Source organism: Camelus bactrianus, chromosome 34 (assembly GCF_048773025.1).
Source record: "Camelus bactrianus isolate YW-2024 breed Bactrian camel chromosome 34, ASM4877302v1, whole genome shotgun sequence".
NCBI lineage: Eukaryota > Metazoa > Chordata > Mammalia > Artiodactyla > Camelidae > Camelus > Camelus bactrianus.
In genome coordinates, this window is record NC_133572.1 from 1336565 (window position 1) to 1360702 (window position 24138).

The following is a 24138-nucleotide window of genomic DNA, read 5'->3' on the forward strand; positions in this document are numbered from 1 at the left end:
ACAAACCCATCAGGCCGTGCCCCGAGGGCGCCTGCTCTAAGCTCTGGAGCACAGTTAGAGCTGAGACCCTGCCTCAGGCCTCGGGGCTGGGGGCTGTCAACCCCAAGTCCACGTGGGAGCCCGCGGGCACACCCTCTGCGAGGCCACCCACCAGGCGCGTCAGGTCCCCTCACCCGGGCATCCTTGCTTCCCGGATGCCCACCAGGGAGGCTGGCACAGCTCACCTGGATTATCAGACTGGATGAGGCTCAAAGAAAAACACGGCACACAATTTTTAAATAACTTTATAATTTCCTGATGGATTTAGTTTGTGAATAAAAAAGAAAAAGATGAACAAAGTGTTTACAATAATTATCAAGGCCAAGTCGACTAACACAATTGCTCTGTGACGTCAGGGCCCGTCTGTGACGCGACTCGGGCCCGCACGCGCACATGGCAGGAGGCGGCGGTGCCTCGGCGGCACAGACACCACCGACACGGCCGCTGCTGTCACCAGAAGGAACTCAAGCTACAAGGAGTCAGGCCCGGCGCTCCCCCCTGTAGCGCGGCTCTCCCTCCTGACGCGGGAGTCCCAGGAGCCCCGAGGCCGCGCCGCCGGGCAGGCGGGCGGCGAGGGTGGGGCTGCCCGCGGGGTCTGCTGCCCGGGTGACTACAACACTGCTGTGGTCAGGAGGGGCTGCTCTGGCCCCAGTGGGCCTGGCTTCGGCGGGGTCACTTCCCTTCCTGACGCGGGCGTGCCGGGGCCCAGACAGCCCAGGAGACCCAGGCTCTAAAAAGCAAACAGCGAAAGAATGTAGGGGCTGAAGCCAGAAGGAACGGGGACCCGAGGAGGACTCCCTCACCTGGATTGCAGGCTCTAGGCCGGCCAGGGCTCGGTCCAGCGTGGACGGGTCACCGGATGGTATAGCACCATGTGGGCAGGAGGAGGGGCTGCGGCCGTCCAGGGCTGCTGCCAGCGTGGGGCTCCGGCGCCAAGCCCAGGCGGCCGTGCGGTATCAGGCACACTGAGCTGAGACCAATGTGGGGTGAGGGGGGCTCTGGGCTCACAAATTTGGGAACCTCTAGCAGAGATCCTGAGGACGTACGGGCAAACTCTGGCACAGTTGGGACTCGGGGCCCCAGGTTCCTCCTCCTCTTACTCAGCGGCCACCTCCTTCACCAGGCAGTCCACCAGCCTGACTGCGGCCCCGTGGCCTCCAGCGGCTGGCCCGGCCGCCAGCCCAGCCAACGAGGGAGGAGGGGAGGAGTCTGGCTGCCCCGCAGCTTGAATTCCTTTATTAACATGATGTTGGCTTGCATTTTTTTAAAACACAGCTCTTTAATTTTTCAGCTCTACAACTACTTTTTAATATCTTAATAATCTCAACAACAGACACAGTGTAACTGCCCCGATTCTCGGAACCACACGGCAACACCGACAGGCAGAGAAGCGGGAGGAGGTGCGAGGGGTCAGAAACCCGCTCCCTAAACCGCCCCTCCCCCGAGAGCCAGGAGGAGAAACACCCACAAGAGGGTCACAGACTCGCCAAACACGTTGGAAAAAACCAGGAGACGCTTGGTTACAGTTTTGACACTAAAAAGTTGGGAAAGTTTTTGCTTAAAAAGAGTTAAGACAGCCATTTTGTTCAGAAGGATTTCCCTGTACGTTTTTTTCTTGCCCAAATATTCCCTTAGTCCACACGGTGGGGGGGAGTGCCAGATTCCTCTTAAAACCCTCGTCTGGTCCGAGTCGCTGCCCGAAAAGCCCAGGCTGGCAGTGATGGGCGGCCCCCGGGCCCTGCTCCTCTCCGGCTCTGAACCTCGCGGGCGGGGAGGCCGCAGGGAACAGGCCCACTGTTGCTGACGCGGGGTCCGGGGACTCAGGCAGTGCCCCAGGAGGGGCTTCGACGGGGTGATGTCCCCTCCATCTGTGCTCCCCTCTAGACCCTGGGTCAAGCAGTGGGGCTCCAGATCAAATGCAAAGGCCAATGCTGTCAACAGTTGCCCGGAACTGGGTAGCGACTCCCTCTGCCCTCACTCGGTGGAGGGGCTGAGCTGATGAGCTGCTCCTGGAAAACCAAGCAGACTTCCACCAACACAAGGCGCCAGCTCTGTTGCCACTAGCGACGCCGGAGGGTGGTGGGTCCCACCTGCCTTCCTGGCATTTCTAAGCCCACGCGTAAGGAGGAGAGCAGCACGCGGGTCGTCCTCAGATGCCAGGCACGAGGTCCAGGTCAGAGCTGGGCGGCCCTGGGGACGCCCATTCGGACTCTCAGTCTGCCACAGCCCACCTTTCCCACTTCAAATGGCATCGGAGCCCTCGTGAATCTCAACCCAGAGACGTCATGAAGAACTCAGCGGGGACCCGGGATAGGGGGGTATGACCCCCCGAGAAGGTCGTGTTGCTTTTCTTAGTTGGGAGGCCCAGGTGGGAGTCCTCTCGCTCCCATTATGATGACTGATTTGGGGCGCAGAGCTCCTGGTGCTGAGGGGCAGTGGGACCGGCCAACGGGGTGGACGCTTCTGGGGACATGGCAGGCAGCCTGCAGTGAGTCAAGATTGCACGTCTTCCGTAGCAGCCCCGAGGCTGTGTGAAACCATGAAGAGGTCGCGGGCGGCAAACCTTGTGTGAGGGGAGCCGTGCGCTTAGCAATGTCGGCCCCGTGAATGTTCCAAACTGGTCAAAGCCCTCAAGTGCCAGAAACACTGTCAACTCTGCCCCGGAGCATGCAGGCGGGTCACTGTTCATGCAAACTTCAGCCAGAGCCTCGTTCACCCGGGACCACACGGGCCCCAGAACCACTGAGATGCCAGGAGGGGCGCGAGGAAGCACTGCGGAAGCTCCGCCGAGGTCGGGGACCAGACAGAAGTAGGCGCCCAGACTGGCCTTCTCAGAGGCGCGTGTCCGGAGGAACCCTGACCGGCTCTGGAGGGGGCATCAGGAAGGGCTGAGATGAAACGGAGCAGGAAGGAGGCGAGGGGAGCCCCGGCCCAGTGGGCAGGTGGCGGGATCAGGATCGGATCTGACGGTAGGGGGGTGTCAGCGGGACCAGGACCTGCCTGCGGCCACAGGTCGCCCGGCGGGGCCAGGCCGCCATCTCTGTTCCGCTGTGGTCCTGCAAGGGTGGCGCAGGGGACTCCATGACTCCAGCCCTGGCAGCAAGGGCCTCCTACCTGATATGTGGCCAGCGCAGCAAATATGTGGAATGGAGGTATCTGACCACGAACGGCCACCGCCTCCTGCCTCCCCGCTGCTGCACGCCCCCCCCCCCGGCCAGCCTGCCTAAGAGGAGGCATCTCAGTCCGAATTTACAAGCTGAGTCCACCGGACCCTTCGAGGAGCACTCGACAGCTTCTTGCAGGGAGAGGCCGTTGCACACAGGGAAGCAGGGCGGCTGAAGACCTGACCACGTAAGTTAGCGGGACAGTCACGGGCTGCCGGTGGGAAGCTGGGCCTGACGGCTGTGGTGACCGACGGGCAGCACAGACTCTCGGGGCAACCAGGGAAGCAGAAAGGAGACCACGCAAGACGGAAGCATTTAGGCCAGCAACTCTCACCAGAGGGCGAGTGTCTGCTGGGGGCCTGGCCGCAGGGGTGGTCAAAGGGCTAGATGTGGGGTAAGCGGTCTACTTCTTGGTGCCTGGTGACTTCTGAAGGCCACCGCCGTGCGTGGGGAAAATGCCAACACCTTCAGCCGGATTTGCAACTTTGGGGTCAATTTTCTGCTTTGCAACACGGAGCTGGCCGCGTTCCACGAGGTGCGCACAGCTGTGCAAAGAAAACACTGCCCACGACCGTGGCGCTGTGAACAGCACACTGTTCAGGGTAACACAGCCCCCAGATCCTGAGTCACCAGATGGGATGCTGGAGGCAGTAAGTGACTCAGCCGCCTGCCCCCAAGCCCATAAATTCCACTATAATGAGAAATGCTGATCTGTGGAAGGTTCTTCTGGAAAAGACACCGCCTATGAAGGTGGGGGAGGGGAGGGGCGTGCCTTTTCCTGCTGACTCCACCAGGTGTGTCTCACCGAGTCCCTGACACCCCTCCCTCACCACTGAGAGGCTTTCTGCACGGATGGGTGCCCGACGGTGACCTGCACACAGTAGGCACTTTGTAAGTATGAGCCACATGAAAGAATGGAGGAAGGAAAGCGTGCGGGGTGAGAAACAGTCATCTGGACTAGAAGCAGCTTCCGGCAGAGCCTGAGGCTCTGGTTCTGCGGTGCTGACGAGGGAGACGTTCGGGAGAAACCAGCCTGACCCCAGGGAATCTTCTGAGAAGCGAGCTGCGGGCGGGGATGACCGTGCCCGCTTCTCTTCCACGAGAGACAGGATCTGACAAACCCACTCAAAGGTCTTCATGGAGAGGGACTGCCCCGCCTCCTGTAAGCCAGGTGAGGAGAAGCGGGAGGGCCAGGGAGGTGGGGAGGGGGTGGGGGGAAACACAGGCTTGGGCTCGGCGGCCCCAGGCCACCCCGCCCGCCCGCACGCCCCGCAGGCACGGCACACGTGGAGAGCAGACAGGAGAGAACGGAAGTCACTTTTCTCTCTGTCTCTCTTCCCTATTCTCCCTGCTCTCTGTTTTAATACTCTTTTGGAGATTTTTTTTTTTCACCCTTTTAGGAGAACACCTGTCGTGCGATTAGAACACTCAGCCCCCTGGTCCCTGGGGAAGCACCCTCTCCGTCTGAGTGGATCCAGATTGAGTCCTTGGTCAAGGACAGAGGGAAGCGGGCTCCCCCTCCAGTCCCTCCACGAAGGCAGAGCCGCCAGATTCCACGGAGACCCGGCCACTCACCAGCCTGGACGTCGGGGGAACGAGTGCAGACGCGGCGGCGGGAGGAGAAAGGCGGAGACGGACTGGAGGGCCTAGCGAGGCGGGACAGATCTGCGGTGCGTGTCTGGTGCCCAGCAGCCTCTGTGCCTCCGTTCCTGGCTCCCGGCGTTGCTCGATGGGACTGCGGGAACGGCCACCCCCACAAAGGGGGTCAGGACGACTCTTCCAGCGCGTTGACCACCTGCTCCAGGATGTCGGGGCAGTGGTCTGCGATCTGCTGCAGGACGGCGTTGGCAAACTCCTGCAGCTCCGCGTTGTCCCGCTCGCCCTTCTCCAGCTCGTCCTGAAGCTGGAGGAGAGATGGGTTCAGATACAGTGAAACAGCCCTCTGTGCGCTGGCTTAAGAATTACCGCTCACCAATAAAGAAACGGCATTCGTGCTGACGTGGACGGACGTGGAGGGCACTGTGCTGCGTGAAGCACACGCTGCGGGTACCACTGACACGTGGGGCCTGGGGAAAGTCAAGCCAGACCCATAGATACAAGTGAGCCTCTGTCTCAAGGGGTGAGAATGCTTATTTATAGGGTTGGTTTAATGATTCAGTAAGATATCCATGTGCAGTGTAGTCACAATGCCTGGTCCACAGAAAATGCTTGGTGGGGGTTAGATGTTATAATTATCATGACCGCTGGTTTTATTAAACAGGTAAGATTACCCAGAAAGCTCATGCAGATTTAAATGCAAAAAGAAACAAATTTCAATTTTACTGTTGATAGAATCTAGGCGCTGGGCCAAGAAGCAGCACGCTGCTTTTTCAAATACATTGGAGAGCTGGGAAGAGGTCTAGCCATCTTCTTTCTACTGTGTTGATGAGAGACCAACACATGTGTGGGCCAGGTTTAGACGACATGGAGGCTGGGGGCACCTCAAGCCCTGGCTGTACCCTGTGAATATGAGTCTCTGAAACAGGGAAGTCAGGGAGGTCAGGGCCTGTGAACAGGTGCCCGTGAACAAAGCCGCACAGACTGTAACCCAGCAGTGTTGCTGGCTGAGACGGCTGCGACTCTCAAGTCTCTTCAACCATGCAAAGTAAGTGGGGAGGTTACGAGGTGGTACTGCTCGAGTTTCTTGTCTTTCCTCTTTCCCAGGAATATTCCGGACAACTTTGGTTTATATCCTGAGCCAGAAACCTACACGTCACAGGTCACGTATTTATTTCCGTAAAATATTTTTTATTCTAATTTGGCTTCTGTTAAATAGATAATCATTAAACTACCAACGAATACCATATAGTGTAATAACATTTTTTCCAGGTGTTATATTTTTCTGATTTAAAAAGTATTACACATGCATCGTAGACAATTTAGAAAAGCACCAAAAACTCACCTGTACTACGAGCGTTAGGAGACAACCACTGCTATGTATTTTGTCACATATTCTTTGAGATTTTGATTTCTTATACATACATGTAATTTTAGAAACAAAATGGCAATGATATTATACAGATTATTTATAAACTGATTTTGTTTTCACCTAAAAGTATACTGTAAGTCCATTTCCAAACCAAATCTCAAAGGCTCTGTTTGAAACCTGGTAATTGATTCTAAAATTTATCCTGAAGTGTAAATATACAGAAAGAGCCAAGGAAGTATTTCAAAGGCAGCTAAATGATGTGAGACTCTCTCCACCAGATTAGAAAACACAGTATAAAAGCACACTGATTAGCAGAGTATTGTACTGATAAAGTCAAAGCAGTGGGGTTTAGAATAAGAGCAAGAGGCATTTGAAGTCAACGAACTGTGTTAGGTAAACTGGGCTCAGCTGTGGCTGGACTCCTACCCGTGCTACACGTAAACGTAAGTGTAAAACTGGCTAAAGATCTAAATGTAAAAATCATACTGTGAATACACATTCTTCCCAAAGCACACATGAAACATTCTCCAGAACGGATCACATGTTTGGCACAAAACAAGTCATAATAATTTTAAGAAGACTGAAACCACATCAGGGCACCTTTTCTCCCCACAGGGGTGTGACACCAGAAACAAACTACAAGAGGAAAACCAGAAAATTCACAGATATGTAAAAATGAAGTAACAAGCAAATAAAAGCCAGTTGGTCAAAAAAGAAATCAAAAGAGAAATTAAAAAAGTACCTGGAGACAAATGAAAATGGAAACACAACATACCAAACTCATGGGATGCAGCTAAAGCAGCTCTAAGAGGGACGTTCATAGAAATTAATGCCTGCAATGAGAAACAGAAAAGACCTCAACTACACAACCTAACTTCACGCCTCAAGGAACCAGGGAAAGAAGAGCAAATGGAGCCCAAAGTAAGTAGAAGCAAGAAAGAAATGAAACAGTCTAAAAAGACAATACAAAACATCAACGACATTAAGAGCTGTTTTTTTAAACAATAAACAAAACAGGCAAACCTTTAGCTGGACTTACCAAGAGAAAAGAGAACGCAGATAAATAAAATCAGAAATGAAAGAGGAGACATTACAACTGATACCACAGAAATACAAAGGATCGTGAGACTACTATGAACAATTACATGCCAACAAATTGGACAACCTAGAAGCAATGGATGAATTCCTAGCCAGGCTGCATCACGAAGAAAGAGAAGATCTGAACACACCAATTACTAGTAAGGAAACTGAATCAGGAATCCAAACCCTCCCAACAAGGAAAAGCTGAGGACCAGATGGCTTCACCAATGAGTTCCACGAAATATTTAAACAAGAATTAACACCAATCTTTCTCAAACTCTTCCAAAAAACAGAAGAGGAAGGAACACTTCCAAACTCATTCTACGAGGACAGAATTACCCTGATACCGAAACTAGGCAAGGGCACCAGAAGAAAAGAAAATAGCAGCCCAGTGTCCCTGAGGAACGTAGACGCACAAACTCTCAACAAAATGCTAGCAAAATGAACTTGACAATACATTCCCAGGCTCACACACCGTAATCAAGTGGGATTGATCCCAGGGATGCAAGGGCGGTTCAACGTCTGCAAGTCAATCAGTGTGACACACCTCACTAACAAAACAAAGGATAAAAACCATACGATCTCAGTAGATGCGGGAAAAGTATTTGACAAAATCTGGCATCTATTTGTGATGGAAACTCTCAACAAAGTGGGCAGAGAGAACACACCTCAGCATAATAAAGGCCAGACATGACAAATCCTCAGCTAACATCACACTCAATGGCGAAAAGCTGAAAGCACTTCCTCTAAGATCAAGAACAAGACAAGGATGCCCACTCTGACCACTTTTATTTAACATGGAACTGGAAGTCCTGGCCAGAGCAATCAGACAAGAAAAGGAAATAAAGGGCAGCCAGATAGAAACAGAAGATGTAAAACTGTCAGTATTTGCAGATGACATGATATTATATACAGAAAACCCTAAAGACACCACCAAAGCAAAACAGAACTTGTAGAACCAGTAAACAAATTCAATAAAGCTGTAGGATACAAAATAAATAAACAAAAGGTCTGCTGTGTTATTATACATTAATAAGGAACTCAAAAGAGAGATTAAGAAAACAATCCCATTTACAACTGCGCCAAAAAGAACAAAATACCTAGGAATAAATTTAGTCAAGGAGGTGACAGACTTCTACACCGAAGACTACAAGACACTGACGAAAGAAGCGGCAGACACCGTGTGTCCATGGACTGGAAGAATTGATGTTGTTAAGATATCTAGACTACCCAAAGCAATCTACAGATCAATGCAGTCTCTATCAAAGTTTCAATAGTGTTTTCCACAGAAATAGAAAGTCTTAAAATTTGTACGAAGCCACAAAAGATCCTGAACAGCCAAGGCACTCTTGAGAAAGAACAAAGCAGGAGGCATTACAATTCCTAATTTCAAATTGTATTACTAAGCTACAGTATTCAAAGCAGTTTGGAATTGGAATAAAAACAGACACACAGATCAGTGAACACAAAAGAGAGCCTATAAATAAATCCTCACACACGTGATTGATTAATTCACGACAAAGGAGTCAAGAATATATAACAGAGAAAGGACAATCTCTTCAATAAGTGACGTTACAAAAACTGGACAGTCACACGTAAGAGAACGAAACTTCTATGCAACTGTGGCCAGAGCCTTACACCACACATACAAATTAACCCAGCATGCATTAAAGACTGGAATGTGAGACCTGAAACCATAAAGCCCCTAGAAGAAAACATAGGTAGCAAGTTCTTTGATTTCAGTCTTGGTGATGATTTTTTGGAGTGGATGCTAAAAGCAAAGGCAACAAGAGCCAAAATGAAGAAGGGGGACGACATCAAACTAAAGCTTCTGCACAGCAAAGGCAATCATCAAGGACACGGAAACGCAACCCACCACGTGGGAGGGAATACTTGCAAATCATACATCTGATAAAAGGTTAACATCAAAAACATACAAAGAACTCATACAACTCAACAGTAAAAAAGCAAACAATCTAAGTAAAAAACGGGCATAGGATCTGAACAGACACTTTCCCCGGAGAAGACACAGAGACGGACAACAGACGCTGGGCGACGAGAAGACGCCCAGCGTCAGTGATCACCAGGAAAATGCAAATGAAAACCAGTGAGACGCCACTCACACCCGTCAGGCTGCTGTCATCAGAACGACAGGGGACAAACAGATAAACAAGATTATACTGTGTAGCACAGGGAAATATATACAAGATCCTGTGGTAGCTCACAGAGAAAAAAATGTGACAATGAATATCTGTGTGTTCATGTATAACTGAAAAATTGTGCTCTACACTGGAATTTAACACAACATTGTAAAATGATTATAAGTCAATAAAAAATGTTAAAAAAAAAAAAAAACGACAGGAGACAAGCGCTGGTGCAGGTGTGGAGAAAAGGGAGCCCTTGTGCACTGTTGGCGCGAACGTACACTGATGCAGCCACTATGGAAAACAGCACAGAAGTTCCTCAAAAGATTAAAACTAGGTTCATGTGATTCTGCAGTCCCACTGCTGGGTGTTTAGCTGAAGAAAATAAAAACATTAGCTCGAAAAGACACACGCAGCCCCATGTTCACTGCAGCATTATTTATAAAAGCAAGACGCAGAGGCAGCCACGTGAAGTGTCCAGCAGGGGATGAAAGGATGCAGACGGTGCGGGCGCACACAGCAGGCACCGCTCAGCCACGCGGAAGGGCATGCGGCCACCTGCAACATCACAGACGGGACTTAAGGGCGCTGTGCTACGTGGAGTAAGTCAGAGGAAGACAAGTGCTGGGGGGGTCTCACTTACATCTAAGAAACCCCAGACAAGAGAACAAACTGAAATGGTAAATACAAAGAACAGACTGCTAGTTGCCAGGGGTGCGGTGTGGGCAGCGTGGGTGATGGGGGTCAGAAGGCATGAACCCCCGGTTGTAAGATTAATAAGCCCTGGGCATGCGATGTGCAGCACGGCGACTACAGTTACCACTACTACTGTGCTGTGCCTCTGAAAGTCCCTAAGAGAGCAGATCTTAAAAATTCTCACCACAGGGTAAAAAAAACCTTGTAACTGTGTGGTGATGGGCGTTAAGCACACTTACTGTGGTCATCTCTTTGCAATATAAACAAACACGGAGTCACTCTGTTGTACACCTGAAAGGAGTATGTTATCTGTCGATTATATCTCAAAAAATTATCAAACGATTATACGGAAAGCCGCAGACTCTCACTGATGGGAATGCAGATTGGTGGGCAATTTGGGCTCTTCAACCAAATTTAATTTTATTTGCTCTTATCCCCAATAATTCCACTTTTAAGAGTGTATTCTATAGAAATAGCAGTAAGAAATTCAAGAATGTGGGCACAAGTGTGCTTCCCAAGGAGATTCATAGTAAGAGCAGAGACTGAGTAGCAGCCTCAGTGTCAAACAAGCGGCGAGCGAGGTCTTTGGACCTGTATGTGGAAAATGTACGGAAAAAGAAGCCCCAAACTACTGAGTGCGCGGAAGGGCTTTCTGTTTCATTCTATATACTGTTTGATTTAATGCCATAAGCAACATCAGCTTTACAGTAAGAAAAAAATGAATAAAATATTCAATATAATACAAATATTCACAGCCGCCTGTGCTTTTTAAACGTGTAATTGTTATATTTTAAGACAAAGAGAAGAAACAGACAGATGTATAAAACACTCGTTCAGAACGTGCAGGGGGGAGGGCATAGCGCAAGTGGTACAGCGCGTGCCTAGCACGCAGGAGGCCCTGGGTTCCAGCCCCAGCACCTCCTCCAAATATAAATAAACCCGATTACCTGCCCCTCCACCAAAATGAAATCATTAGACAATACAACAATAAATAATATATTTTTTAAGAAGTACTGATTGAACGGCCAATGAAGAGGAACGAAGTTCTGACGCAAACCACAACGCGGCGTGAAACACTACGCTCGCGAGGGGCGGGCGCAGCTCGGGGGCGGGGCAGCGCTCCGCGCGCGCGAGGCCCCAGGTTGCAGCCCCAGCTCCTCCGTTAGAAAGACAGAGAGAAGAGCCGCCGAGCGACCGCAGCCCGTCACAGCGCACTGCACGCCGCCGCCCTGAGCAGCAGCGCGGACGAGGCAGCTCCCAAGTCAGAGGCAGACGTGGCCGCGCGGGACAGGGCGCGACCAGGTAGCCGGGAGGGACGACCAGCTGCCGGGAGGGACGCAGACGGCTGAAGGCCGGCCGCGGGGGCGGACGCACAGGCCTGGGCGCGCCCGAAGCCCGCTGAGTTTTCCTTCCCCGCAGGTGAACTGTGTGATGTGGGAATCACTGTGAGAGCGCAGCGACCGGGCCCTCCGCGCAAAGCGCCGCAGAGCACGCGCCCCGGGAGGGGTGACGCGCCGCCGCCAGCAGTTCAGGCCGGGGGGGGGGGGGCGCTCCGTGAAGAGCGCGGGGCACAGAGAAGAGGGGCGCTCTGAACGGCGGGCGGGGTGGGCTGCCAAGGCGCAGAGGCGGAGGCGCACCGGGCTGGGCCCGGGAGGGCAGGGAGGCGGGAACGCCTGGGTCTCGACAGAAGCAACACCAGCTCTTCCCTGGGGCGGGCCAGGCTCGGCCTGGACCCTCAGGCACCCCCACCCCCACCCCAGTGAAGCCACACTGGGCACCGCGCCGAATGCGGCACCTCGTTACCAGAGAAGCGGGGACAAGCTGGAACAAGTTAAAAGAAAAACGGCAGGCGAGACTGCGAAGCTGGAAGGGTCACTTTCCGAGGCACGATCGTTACGCAGCAGTGGACCTGAGCTGGCTGAGACTGAGACACGGAGTGCGATGATCACCTACAAACGTCCGGGCTGTGACAGGAGCGGGAGGAGTGACGGGTCACGGGGGGAGGGAGCAGAGCTAGAAGTGACCCGGGGTTGGGGGGGGGGGGAATCAGAGGGCGACCAGAAGGCTGTGCTTTTTCCGGCGTCTAATGAATCGTTTGCCCCTGGAAAGGTGTTTAAAATCGAGAGGATCAGAAGAATCAAAGCGTTCAGAGAAGGAAGTGTTCCTTCATCAGCGGGAGTTGCTCTCGGTCTGGCAGCCTTTCTCCGTCTCCAGGGGTCACGCGTGGTTTGCATTTTACCTGAAAGTGGCAGTGGGTGTGGGCTTGGGGAGCAGGGAGAGATTGCACTGGCTCCTGATCCACGATGTGCTAAAATTTCCTGTCTCGAAAAGAAACTCAAAGATCCACCTTCCTTGTGAGACTGGAATTACTTTTTAAATGAGGGTTTTTGTTCTGACTTTGAAATGCAAAGCTTCCGTCATCCTGAAGTCCGAGGAGGGCGTTTGGGAATGTGCCATGAGAACTCTGGATGGGTTAGGGAGGAAAAACTGAAGACAGGTGTGTTTCACAGCACAGGTGTGAAAACAAATCTCCGGAAGGATTAGTACCTCATTAGTTTAAAATATTTCATTAGCATATCACACGAGAAAAAGGAGTTTTCTGTACGGTTTCAGTATGTGACGGGTCCCATGGACGAACTGGGAAGGGTGTACCCAGCTTCCGACACTTGGTTTGCCAGACCTCACACAAGATAACTCCTGTCTCCTTCCCCTGCGTCCCTTCTCCCACCAGCCTGTCCATCTCTCACCTCCTCTCCAGTGAAAGGCCCCTTTAGACTTCACACCAGAAAAGAATTTCCCCAAAAGTACTAATATGTAATATTTGGGATTTGATGAAAATCTTATTACACCCTCACTGCAATGAATCAAATCCTTCTCTCCCGCTTCCCTTCCTTGTTAAAGGTACAAACCCAAGCTCGGCGGAGGTGAGACTGAGCCATCTGCCCGGATTGCCCGCCTCCTCACCTCGGCCGGCCGGTTCCACGTGGCGAGCTCTGCACGGACAGGCACTGTTTCCTTGTTCACTTTCTCACAAACACTGTAAGTGCAGGGAGCACACAGGTCTACACAAACCCCCTCTACAAAGGTGCAGCTTTCCGTGCACATACTGAAGGCTTTGCATCCCAAGGCAAACAACAAGAACCCTACAAACATGTCCGAGGAAGTTCATTTCCACTAAAATGCAAGACAGACTTGTTCCCATGAGTCCTGCAGACTCCTCCTGTAGCGTAAGCACTGAGGCTTGTAACTCGGAATCTTCGTTTCCTCCACGTAGAAAACGTCTAACACAGAGCCGTCCTCAAGCGCCTCGGGCCTCCTCATACTCAGCCTTAGCTGAACTGACGTGCCCTGGGGGGAGGGGCTCCTGGAGTAACAGACGCACAGGGTCGCGCCTCCGGTCAGAAAACACAGCAGAAGAGACTCTGCTGAGAGAAGCAGGGGCAACAGAACCTGCAGCAGCAGGGCCGCGAGGGCTGCGTCCTGCGCGCGGGGGGCTGCCGCCCTCAGGCGCGCCGGGACGGCCCAGGACCCTCGAGCCGGGCGGGCCCTCACTAGGGCGACGCAGGCAGGAGACACGCACCTCTGCAGGGCCTGCAGCACTCCTGTTCTTCCACGCCGCCCTGACTCGTTTTTTAAAAATCCCTGGGTCAAAGGGTATACACTTTTTTAAAGCTTCTGATGTGTAAACAAACTGCCGAGAGTAGTTGTACTAACTTTCAGCCCCCAGGCAACAAGTAAGGGTGACCATTCATTCCCCCGCCTCCCGGCCCCCTGGGGCCCCACCCTCCCTGCCCCCCCCCCCCCCCCCCCGCCAAGACGACAGCTCATCTGCAGTTCCTCATGGCTCTCTTCATTTGTAGTGAAGCCAAAAACACAGGCAAAGCATTTAAAGATACATTTATTGGCCACTTCTTCTTCTGTGAAACTCCTGGTAGCACCCTTTCTGGGTTGCTTCTCTTGGCTGAGTCCTTTCCTCGCTGACCTGGTCGCAACCCGGATACAAGTGCTCACGTCTCCGCATCTGTTTCCTGCAGTAGCTTCCAAGCACTTCAGCCCTGGTTTGTGGGCACCATCCTTCCAAAACAGGTTGGATCAGGTTCGCTCCGCCCCTTCCCACGTCTCAGACAATTTCCTACCTAAAAATGGAGCCCAGACTCTTCGGCAGGGCGGCCGCCATCCTGCCCCATCCCACCTCCCAGCTTCGTGTCCTGGCACATCCGAGCCACACCCCAACTTTGCCTCCACTTTGATGTGGCTCTCTGGTCCTGGGCTGTGGACGATCTCTTCCCATCTCACCGTCCCTCCTGGCTGAGACCACCCTCCCCTTTCGTCCGCGGACACTTCCCTTTGCAGAAGTGAATACTCCCAAAGTATGACTTCTGTCTCGTGTTTCAGAGTTGGCTATACGTTTAATTCCCCACTCTTCGGCCAACTCCTCAGTGAATTCTTTTCACATACCAAGGCTGCCTAGCAAAACAGCCTGCACAGAGAAGACAATCGAAAAACAACTGGAGAACGAACTAAAGGAACACATGCTAATCCTGGGGGAAGCACTGATAACTTCCCAAAGAGCTTTTTAAGATAAATCTGAAGCATCTCCAAATCAAGACAGTGTGATGACGCAGACCTCGGGGCAGGGCACGTCAGCCTCGCACCACAACACCCAAGCTGCTGACAGTTCCCAAAAGACGGGCTACGGGACAAGTATCGGGTACGAAGGTGGCCTCCGGCAGGAATTCTCCGGCTTTGTCTGCTGAATGTTATTGTAATGTATTCTGTTCTTAGTAGCTATTCCAGCCCTCACTGAACTCGGGGTAGTAATACGATTTCTAGAGGGACTTGAGCCAAGAATCACAGTGTAACAGCAACTCAATCTGGATGCTCAAAGCCACATACTGGAAGGGTGAGCCTCAGAGGTCGGGGTGCGGACTCCAGCCTCCGCGCTGCTCGGGGAGAAGAGGAGCCCAACCTCACACCGGCACAAACACGGCCATGAAAGACTGGCTCGGGCGCCTTTCCTGCTCTCCACGGCGGGACGACCGTCCGAGAGCAGAGCTGGCGGCATGCAGGAGGCTAAGGAGCGTGGCTGGGCGGGCGGAGGACCAGAAGCACAGCTGAGGAAGGGCTGCCTGACCGCTTGGCACAGGTCAGGACGTCAGAACCAGCGCGGCATCTCTCCACAGCCACGGAAAGGCAGCAGGGGGGCTAGCAGAAGTCCATGGAATAAGTGGGCCTCGAGAGAGAAAATTTCAAATTTTCAAATTACTTCCTTCAAAGTAGCCACTCTCTACTGACAGACACAAGGATGAGTTGAAAGCGGAGGACGTCTGGATGGGTTTAGAGAAGGCATGGTGACAAGGGACGTCACTGAACGGATTCAGCGGTAGCTGGCGGTGACTCGGATTAACTCGTTTCTGTGGATGGTCTGGTGGTGAGCAGGAGGTTTGACAGAGATGCTCAGTGTGGTTTAAGCAGACGAGAATCTGCCCCTGAGGTTTCTAACAGTTATGCCCCGAGGTGTGAGCCGTGCAGGGGTCGACTGCAGCCTTCGGGGGGACGGCCCAGCAGAAGTGGTCCTCAGGCCCGGCCCGGCCTGGGCTCCAGCCCAACCCCACTTACCGGAGGTGTGAGGACGTGACAGAAGCCGAGCGCGGATTTGTGAACAACTGGAATAAACTGCAGCCTATCCTGCCATGATACCAATGAATAAAACACGAAACTTCGGTGGCCAGGGGGCCTGCGGCCATGGCAGGCGCTTCACGCCCATTCACTCTCCCACAGGAATCGGTCACTTTTCCACTTTGCAGAATCCCTCCAGCGTTTAGCAACAGGGAACGTCAAAGAGGCCTTTGAAGACTCCGCCTCACGGGCACTTCCCACGGGTTACGGTGCGCTCCCAAGGGCCCTCTTCCCTGATGCTTCGGGGCTGAGCCTGCAGCCTGAATTTCCGGTTCTCTTCCTAAGGTCTCCCTGGACCCCAGCTGCCCCCTGCTGGCGCCCAAAGCCACGGCCACCCTGGCCCCGACTCCGTAGGCTGACGGGAAGTGGCCGTGAGGTTCCTGCTGGGCTTCCCCTGCCCCCTTCCCGACCTTGCAGCCGACTCCTGGCCGGCAACGCCTGGATTTGTTCTCACGAGGAGAGGCTGTGGCCGCTTAGACAGAAAGTAAGGAGATGTCACTGCTCCTCCGTGACTGACCGCGAATGAAATGGCACAATAAAAAATTCCGTACACACACGATCCGCAGTCAAGGCTCCACTGCTGACTACACGCTCCCGTGCAGGGACCTCCTCAAGATCCACTGGAGACACAGGAACGTCCTGCTCTCCTCCCGTCGCCACAGGCGGCCAGGCAGGAGGGACCCCCAGTGCTCAGGCCTCTCGAGGCAGGAAGATCTCAGAGGCACCCCGTTACCGTCAAGGGCGCCTTGCGCCCGGCACGTGGGAGGCGCTCCCTGAACAGGTGCTGTGTAGGTGCGAGCCGTGTGCCTTCGGGGAGGCACGTTTTTCAAAAGTTAGAAACAAAACAAAAATAAAAACAAATCAAGAGCCTCCCGGCCTCCCGGTCATGGCGCCGACAACCCTGCGGTGACCCTGCGCTGACACAAGGCACCCAGTTCAGGCTTCCGCACCAGCCCCGCCCCCCGGGAGACGAGGGGCCTGGGGGCGGGCGTTTCCGCCAGCCTGGAAGGAGCCGCCGGAGCCACTGGCCGCTCCCGGCCCTCACAGGCGGGAAAGCGAGGCCTGAGGGGCCGGCGCGGCTCAGGCGGACGGAGTGGGAGCTTCAGGACAAGTCACGGGACATCCTTCAAGCCCCACCGGCGAGTGGGCAGGGGCCCAAACCCCACTGTCTGCAGACGCACAGCTGCTCCGCAGAGAAAGAGAGGAGGCCCCCTGCCTCAGAGGAGGCTTCCCAGGGACCCTGGTCTGGCTCCTAACCACCAGACCTCCGAGGAGCGGCCACATCACTCACTGTCACTCATCGGCTTTTGAAGGTCAGTGGCAGGCAAGGATTTGTGAAGGTCAACAACCGACAGCCGAGTGACCCTAATGGATTGGGGTCAACGGTCTCCAGGACCAAGACACAGGCCGCTGGCACCTGTCACTCCAAAGGAACCTCCTTGGACACAGCAAGAGCTGGACCCAGGCACGTACAGGGACGTAAGGTCTGGTTTTGGACAGATATCTGCAGAGAAACCAGCACGAGCTTTTGCCTTCTGATTATTCTCGTTTGTACCTGCAGATGTTACGAATGCGCTAATGTCTCAATTTCTAAGAACCCACCTCAGTCTAGGCACTTCTAAGATGCTGGCTGCTCTCCTGCTAAAGCCTTCCTCCCCGGCTGAGATCACTGGAGTTCTTCTACGTGACCTTCAGCCTCCTGGGTTACTCTCTTTCTTGAAAGGCTGTATCTTGATGCAGGAGTTACACCTCCCCCGAGCGAGCTGGGGAAGGGAGTGGGTGGAGGAGGAGACAGAAGACACGCCCACAGAAGATGAACCGGGGACTAGAACAGGTTTACACTGGTCTGACTGGCGCCCTACACACTGTTTCAAGAGCCAAAGGAGTGGGGACTCCTGTCTCATGGAAAAATGTTCCAGAACACCAAAGGAATTTGATGCAGCAGCCACTCAAAGAACAAGCCAGTTGCGACTACAGTTGATTACACTGATTTGCAGAATTGAAATTTGCTAAGAGTGCAGAACTTTAACAAAGGTAAATACTGTGAGGTGATGACAGTGCTAGTTAACCTGCTGGGGACCCTGTCACACTGTCCACGTCACACACCTGACAGTGTGGGGTCAACTGCACCCCAGTAAAGCCGAAAAGAAGGACCAAAGCAAGCACTTGTGGGGAGCTTCACGCAGCTCCCCGTGGAGAAGGTGCACCAGGTCTCGCTGTACTGGCCAGAATGGGGGGGGGGCTCCACCTTCAGAAGTGGCGGGGTGGGACAGGGCGCCCGCATGAGCAAGAGAAGATGGGGGAGTTGGGGGACCATCTGACCCGAGGCAGCTCCTGCGGGGGGCTCTCTCCATCACGGGGGGCCCTCTCCATCACGGGGGGGGCTCTCCATCACGGGGGGCCCTCTCCATCACGGGGGGCCCTCTGCATCATGGGGGCTCTCTCCATCACGGGGGGCCCTCTCCATCATGGGGGGCTCTCTCCATCACGGGGGGGCTCTCCATCACAGGGGGGATCTCTCCATCACGGGGGGCCCTCTCCATCACAGGGGGCTCTCCATCATGGGGGGGCCCTCTCCTTCACGGGGAGCCCTCTCCTTCACGGGGGGGCCCTCTCCATCACGGGGGGCTCTCCATCACGGGCGGCCCTCTCCATCACGGGGGGGCTCTCTCCATACGGGGGCCTCTCTCCATCATCACTCCATCAGCCCCAGGCCGGCTGCCCATGGTCCCCAGACAGGGCTTAGGAGTGAACTGCGTGGGTTCAGCCGACTGTGCCAGGGCAGGACAGGTGTTGGCAAAGCACAGCCCCGAGGGAGGTTAAAGAGCCCCTGCACAGACGTTTTAAGTTACCTGCTATTCACTCTCCTCCCCCCGAGGCAGTGGCAGTGCTGGGTCGGCACACTAGGCCTGGAACAGTCAGGCAGCCGTCTCTCTCCTTGGACTGGAAGGCAGCTGCAGGGGCACACGGGCTTCGTGGAGGTGATCCTCTCCTGGGGCTGCAGGGGAGCAGGTCTGAGCTGGAAGGAGCCGTCCAGGCCCAATTGGGCCACTCAGCGTGCCTCATACAAGAAGAAGGGGGATGCGGTGACATCTGCCTGCTCTCCCGTGGTGCCGCTCAGGCGTGAGGACGGCCTCTCTGGGCAGAGCAAAGCGAGGCTGCAACCCAGCTGCGCGCCCGAGCAGAGGGACGACGAAGGCTGAGCCCAGGGGTGTGGTCTTCCCAGCACCTGCACCTGCACACACCCGGAGCACCCCACCCCGCGGCATCTAGGGACTGACACGAAGTACGTGCGCAGTATAACCTTCTAAAAACGCACATGACGTTTACGGCAAACGTGTTAGCCCCCCTGAACTCACCAGGACCCAGTCCTTGAGCTCTGTGAAAATAACTAAGTTAAGAAATCTAAAATCTCAGACTGCCTGCATATTTACTGAAGGGAGAAGCCATGTGTCTGCAAAGTGTCAGTGGGAAATTTCCCACCACTGTCACAGCTCTGAGGCAGGCGACCTCGGAACCGCGGCTCTGCTCCTCGAGCGGCTGTCAGCTCTGTGTGAGCCGGTGCCAGGGCCGCAGTCGTGGAGACTGACGAGGTCCCCTGCCCAGCAGCTGGCAAGGGACTCGGGAAGGAGACGGAGCTGCCTTCTGCAGGAGGCGTGGTGTGGGAAACGGGGCCTGGAATTTCAGTTATGAGCTGGGATTCTGGAAGACGACAGACCGCGGTCAAACATGGGCTGTCCTAGAACGCACAGCGACGTCTGGGTCTGCTGTCCTCAGTGCAGCCGCTCTGTGCCATCACAGCATCCTACTCTGACACCACCTCCATCTGCTTTTTAAAAGAAAGCCCCTCTGGGGCTTCAGAGCCACACTTAAAATGGTGTAAGATTTACACTTATCTGAAAAATTACAGCCACGTCTCTTCTTCCAATACCAAGTGAACGGGGGCACGGGTTCAGTAAATGGTAATGAACGGGAAGACAGCCCGCGTAGTCTGATACCATTTATTTCAACTTTGTATCACACTGAACAACACTGCACCTCGTCTGTGGAAACAAACATGTACGCCAGAAGGTGAAAACGAGGCCTGTAGAGCTGCACACCGGTTTAGGGCAGTGGTGGCCACTGCAGGTGAAAACATAAAAATGGAACTGGGCACAGAGAGGACTTAACTACATTTACTATTTAAAAAACCTGAAGCGGAACAAAGCAATACTCGTTAATTCTGAGTACCAAGGTGATGCTACATTCATCCCCACACTTTTTCTGAATGCTTGAAATAGTTCATGACGGTAACTTAGTACAGCCACACGCAAGAAAGGGAAGGGCGTGGGGGCCGAGATCGGAGCTCAACGCATACGACGGAAAAGGTTTTCACAGAGGAAACACTCTTCTGGAATCGTCTGCAAAAAAATGTTTGTGACCCAAACTATATATTTAACACTGTTCTCCTGGGCACAACGTGGGTCTGGAGCGACAGGAAGACTGAAATTAAGAAACCCAGATACGACTGAGAAGCAGGGTCGGAACGTCCCACACTCAAGACCCCAGAACAAGGGACGGTTCCAAGGTGGTCGTGGGGCGCATCAGACTGGTTTTTAGTAAAACAGTAACTGGAAACGACGCTGCTGACGTCAGCAAGTACCGCCCACGAGCGCTGATTCTCACAGCGCCCCGCCCACGGAGAGATGAGGCCGGGGTGGAGGAGTCAGGGAAACGAAGGCCAGAGAGACGGGCCGGAGAGGGGAGCACGCGGGTCCCAGGCGCCTGGAGCTGAGATGCGTGCCCTTCACGCCCGAGCCGCACGGACGCTGGCACCAGGGGCAGGTGACGGGGTGGTTACATGCCTGCCTGTCATCCGTGCGCCCACCTGCCGAATTCAGTCCAATCAAAGCTAATGTAACACACCCAATGGAAACTCCAAAGCATATAGAATTTGGGGCCAGACTTAAGAAGCTGAAAAACAAAAAGTCACCGCTATGGAGTCAAGGCAGAGCCCAGGAAGAGCCACCACATTCGGAGGCTGCGGAAGGCAGAGGCTGGGGCAGGAAAGGAAGCCCCGCCCCCGCCCAGCCTGCACCCCGAGTCTTGCTCTGAAACAGCCGCACTGGGAGAAGGACAAGGGCCTGGGCGGCTCCTACGCCGACAGTCAGAGCATCCAAAGCTACTGAACGGCCCAGGGGAACCTGTCTTGGGTCAGCAAATAAATAATCAGCGAGGGGTATGCTAAGCACTCCTTCCACACATGGTTTGTGGCTTTAGAAGACAGACATGGTTCTGGCAGTGAAGAAACTCAACTGGAGAATAAGAACCATAATTATGAAATACAAAATAATGAACTAGAATTCACTCACTCATCTAAGTTACTGAGCAAGCACCAAGCACCTGCTATGGTGCTCAGTTTTAAGATGAAAAGGACCTGGTGCCTGCCCACCGCAGGCAGGCCGCCTAGAACGGGAGGACAGACACGAAAACCAATAAAACCCGAGCGCCACGGGCGCTCCAGGCACCCCGAGGGGGCCGCACATCCGGCCGGGGTGTCAGGAAGAACCAGAGGAGAAATGAGGTCTGAGCTGAGTTTAACAAGCTCAGAGTCCCATCCAGGGGCTCCCCAGGGAGACCGGGGGGAGGGCAGCGCAGGCAGAAGGACCAGCGTGAGCAACAGGGCCGGAGTGTGAGAACGGCACGCAGCCAAGCAGTCTAAGGGCTGCATGTGGCTGGGTGCACATTGAGGAGAGGGCGAGACGAGGTGTGCATGCAGGACAGGGCGAGACGAGGTGTGCGTGCAGGACCAAGGCCAAGGACCGTGACAACCGGTGCGCACCGAGCCCACCTGCCGCCTCCCCTGACCCCCCCCCCCCGCTATTCCTTCAACAAGTCTTCACGGAGCAGGCGCTGCATGCCAGGCAGCATTCTCCGTACAGGGGACACGGTGTTGAAAAGGTGGACGAGGCTCTGTTCCTTTCCTCACGGGGTGCCAGCGAGGGGGGCGTGAGGCGGTGAGGCACATGGGATGCAGAGCTGAATGGTACAAAGACGGGCACAGGAGGCTGCAGCCCCCCAGAAAACACCCGTGAAACAGACCAGCGCACACACTCAGCAGCTGTCGGTGTCTCATGTCCTGGGCTCCAAAACCTGCAGCCCAGCTCTGACCACAGGAGGCAGGTCACTGTATTGCTACAGGTCACCTTTCTCAGGAGCCTGCATCACTCCCTTAAACTCCTACTTGGTGGCAGAAAATTGGTTGGTTTCCCTGCCGATCTTGAGCAGCTTCGGAGAAGCTTCCGGAAGATGTGCTTAGCTGTCGTGCTCCCTGACCGGTGACCCCCAGCACTGGCTCCCCAGGCGGCCCGGGTGCTGCTGAAGACGCAGCTTCTCATGCCTCCTGCAACACCGCAGGCAGCAAAAGTGTGTCCCCAAACAAGCAGAGACGCGGCGACACTGGCACGATCCCGGCACGGGAGCAGAACCGTCCTGGTGACTGTGGTAGCTGGACTGCAACGTCCTGGGCAGTGGCATGTCCACTAATGAACCCCTGGTTTCAGTCACTCAGAACTTTCTGAAAAATTCTTGGTTTGAAATTTTCTATCTTGGTCTCACCCTGAAGATACATTTTTTTTTCCTGAGAAAAGACTAAGTCTGTTCAGTCATATTTGAGAAACAGGACGGAGCCAAAACACTCTTTCCATTTTGAAGACAAGCTGTTTCACAAAGAAGTAATTTAACGCCAGTTAAGCTTTGGTGCACCTCTGTGTCAGTGTTCTAAGATGCGTTGCCTCGCTCCAAGATCCTGAAGCTTCTAAAGCTAACCAGCCATGTGCTGTTTCCAGCGGCCTTTCAGTTGCATTTTTCCTGTGTGGCTGTTAGTATCAAAAGGAGCTACCAGAAATCCATGTAATTCTGTCCTTTAAGTTTTTCCTTCTTTCAAGAAGAAAGTGAAAATTTCTACGGAACATGTGAAATCTGAGAGGGAGGCCTTACCTTTTCCATCACGTAAGTAAGAATGGTAACTGGCAGGCTGTCGTTAACTGGGGCAGTTATGAGGCCGCGTCCACACCGCGGGGCAGTCAGTCCGGCCCTGACCCCGGGGTGCACGTCTCCACCTGCAGGCTGGCACTGCCACCTGTAACCCCGCCCCACGGGAGGTGTCCTATTCAACAGTCTTCCTTCACGCATTATGTGTAAACAAATAGGAAGCATTTGGCTGGAAAACAGGGCACAGCTTCACCATTCTGATGAAGAATTTCAGCAAGTTTGCACCCCTGTGTCTCCTGGTTGGTGTGAGCAGTCTACAGTGCCTGGGGAGCCCCCCGCTGCCCCCCGACTGCAGCTAGGAACAAAAGCGGCCTCAGATTAATGTTTTAAAACGGCTCTATTTCTTTTCCTACTTGAATTTCTCAACGTTTACCCAGTTTTTCTTTCCTTCGCTTCCCACGTCTGCTTTCTCTCTCTCTCCTCGTCCTGTTTCCTCCTTGTTTCCTTTGTTCATGGTTTTGTCTCCAGCCTAGCCTTCTCATTTCTTTATTGAACTAAACAAATCACAAATTGACAAAAAAGAGAACCGGTGGATTTCAGACAGCAGTAAACAGAAAATGCAGCCCAAGCGCGTAACCCAGACCAGCTCACCTCACAGGACTTGGTAGACTGTGACCCTCAGTTCCCCAGAGATAACTGGAGACATATGCTGCTGACTCGTCAAGGATCCAGACATCCCCACCCAGACTCCCCCACAGGGGCACCTTCATTAGTGGCCGTCACTTCCGTGGACAGATTCTCCTGAGCCCCCTCCCTTCTAAACCAGCCCTTCCCGACTCTCGAGCAAGTCATGCAGAAGGAGGAGTAAAGCGGGACCTGCTTCAAATGCAAACTCCTAACGTCTGTTGAAAGACCAAGCATCGCTCAGAGCCTGGACTCTGCGCACCGGCCCTTCCGAGTTGGCGCCCCCCGCAGTGGCCCGAGCAGCTGCCGGCTCTGCCAGGACGCTGCCCCGCCAGGCGCGAGGCCTACCTGTTCCCGGGTCATCTTCTGCAGCTCGCTCTCCCACGCGGCCTGGTCGTCGTCCAGGTTGTAGGAAGCTGGCGGAGTGAGTCCTCGAAGGATCAGGGGGTCTCGGTCGTGGCAGAGGGCTGTCAGGTGTCCGATGTACAGCTTTAGTTTGCTTCTATTTTGGTCAAGTTCTAAGAGGGGCTGGATGATCTGAGGTGAAAAAAAAGAGGAGAGTCAAGGTCAGCCTAAAACGTGAAGCTGGAATCTCTTTGTCAAGTTCAAGTTTCCCACATCAAGGAAAACTGAGCGAGACTAAAGCCCCTGTAACCACCGCTCCTGCGATCGCGGGGGCGAGAGGCCGCGGCAGCCCCACACGGCTGCACGG

The 24138-nt window shown here is 54.0% G+C and overlaps 1 protein-coding gene across 17 annotated transcripts in view; it reads right to left on the bottom strand.

The window, feature by feature from the left end:
- Positions 1 to 268: 268 nt before the first annotated feature.
- ERC1 (ELKS/RAB6-interacting/CAST family member 1) overlaps positions 269 to 24138 on the bottom strand; it is a 295017-nt gene continuing 271147 nt past the window's right edge. For 9 of the 17 annotated variants that reach the window (XR_012503917.1, XR_012503916.1, XR_012503919.1 and 6 more), the window contains one exon: positions 23835 to 23963. Coding sequence is in view for 3 of the 17 variants with exons in the window: in XM_074357283.1 (XP_074213384.1) it covers positions 4969 to 5106; positions 23775 to 23963 (327 nt within the window). In the remaining 14 variants the exon portion in view is untranslated. Of the gene's footprint in view, positions 5107 to 21672; positions 23297 to 23774; positions 23964 to 24138 lie in introns of those variants that run through there. The other 8 variants (XM_074357285.1, XM_074357284.1, XM_074357287.1 and 5 more) reach the window with 4 other exon arrangements.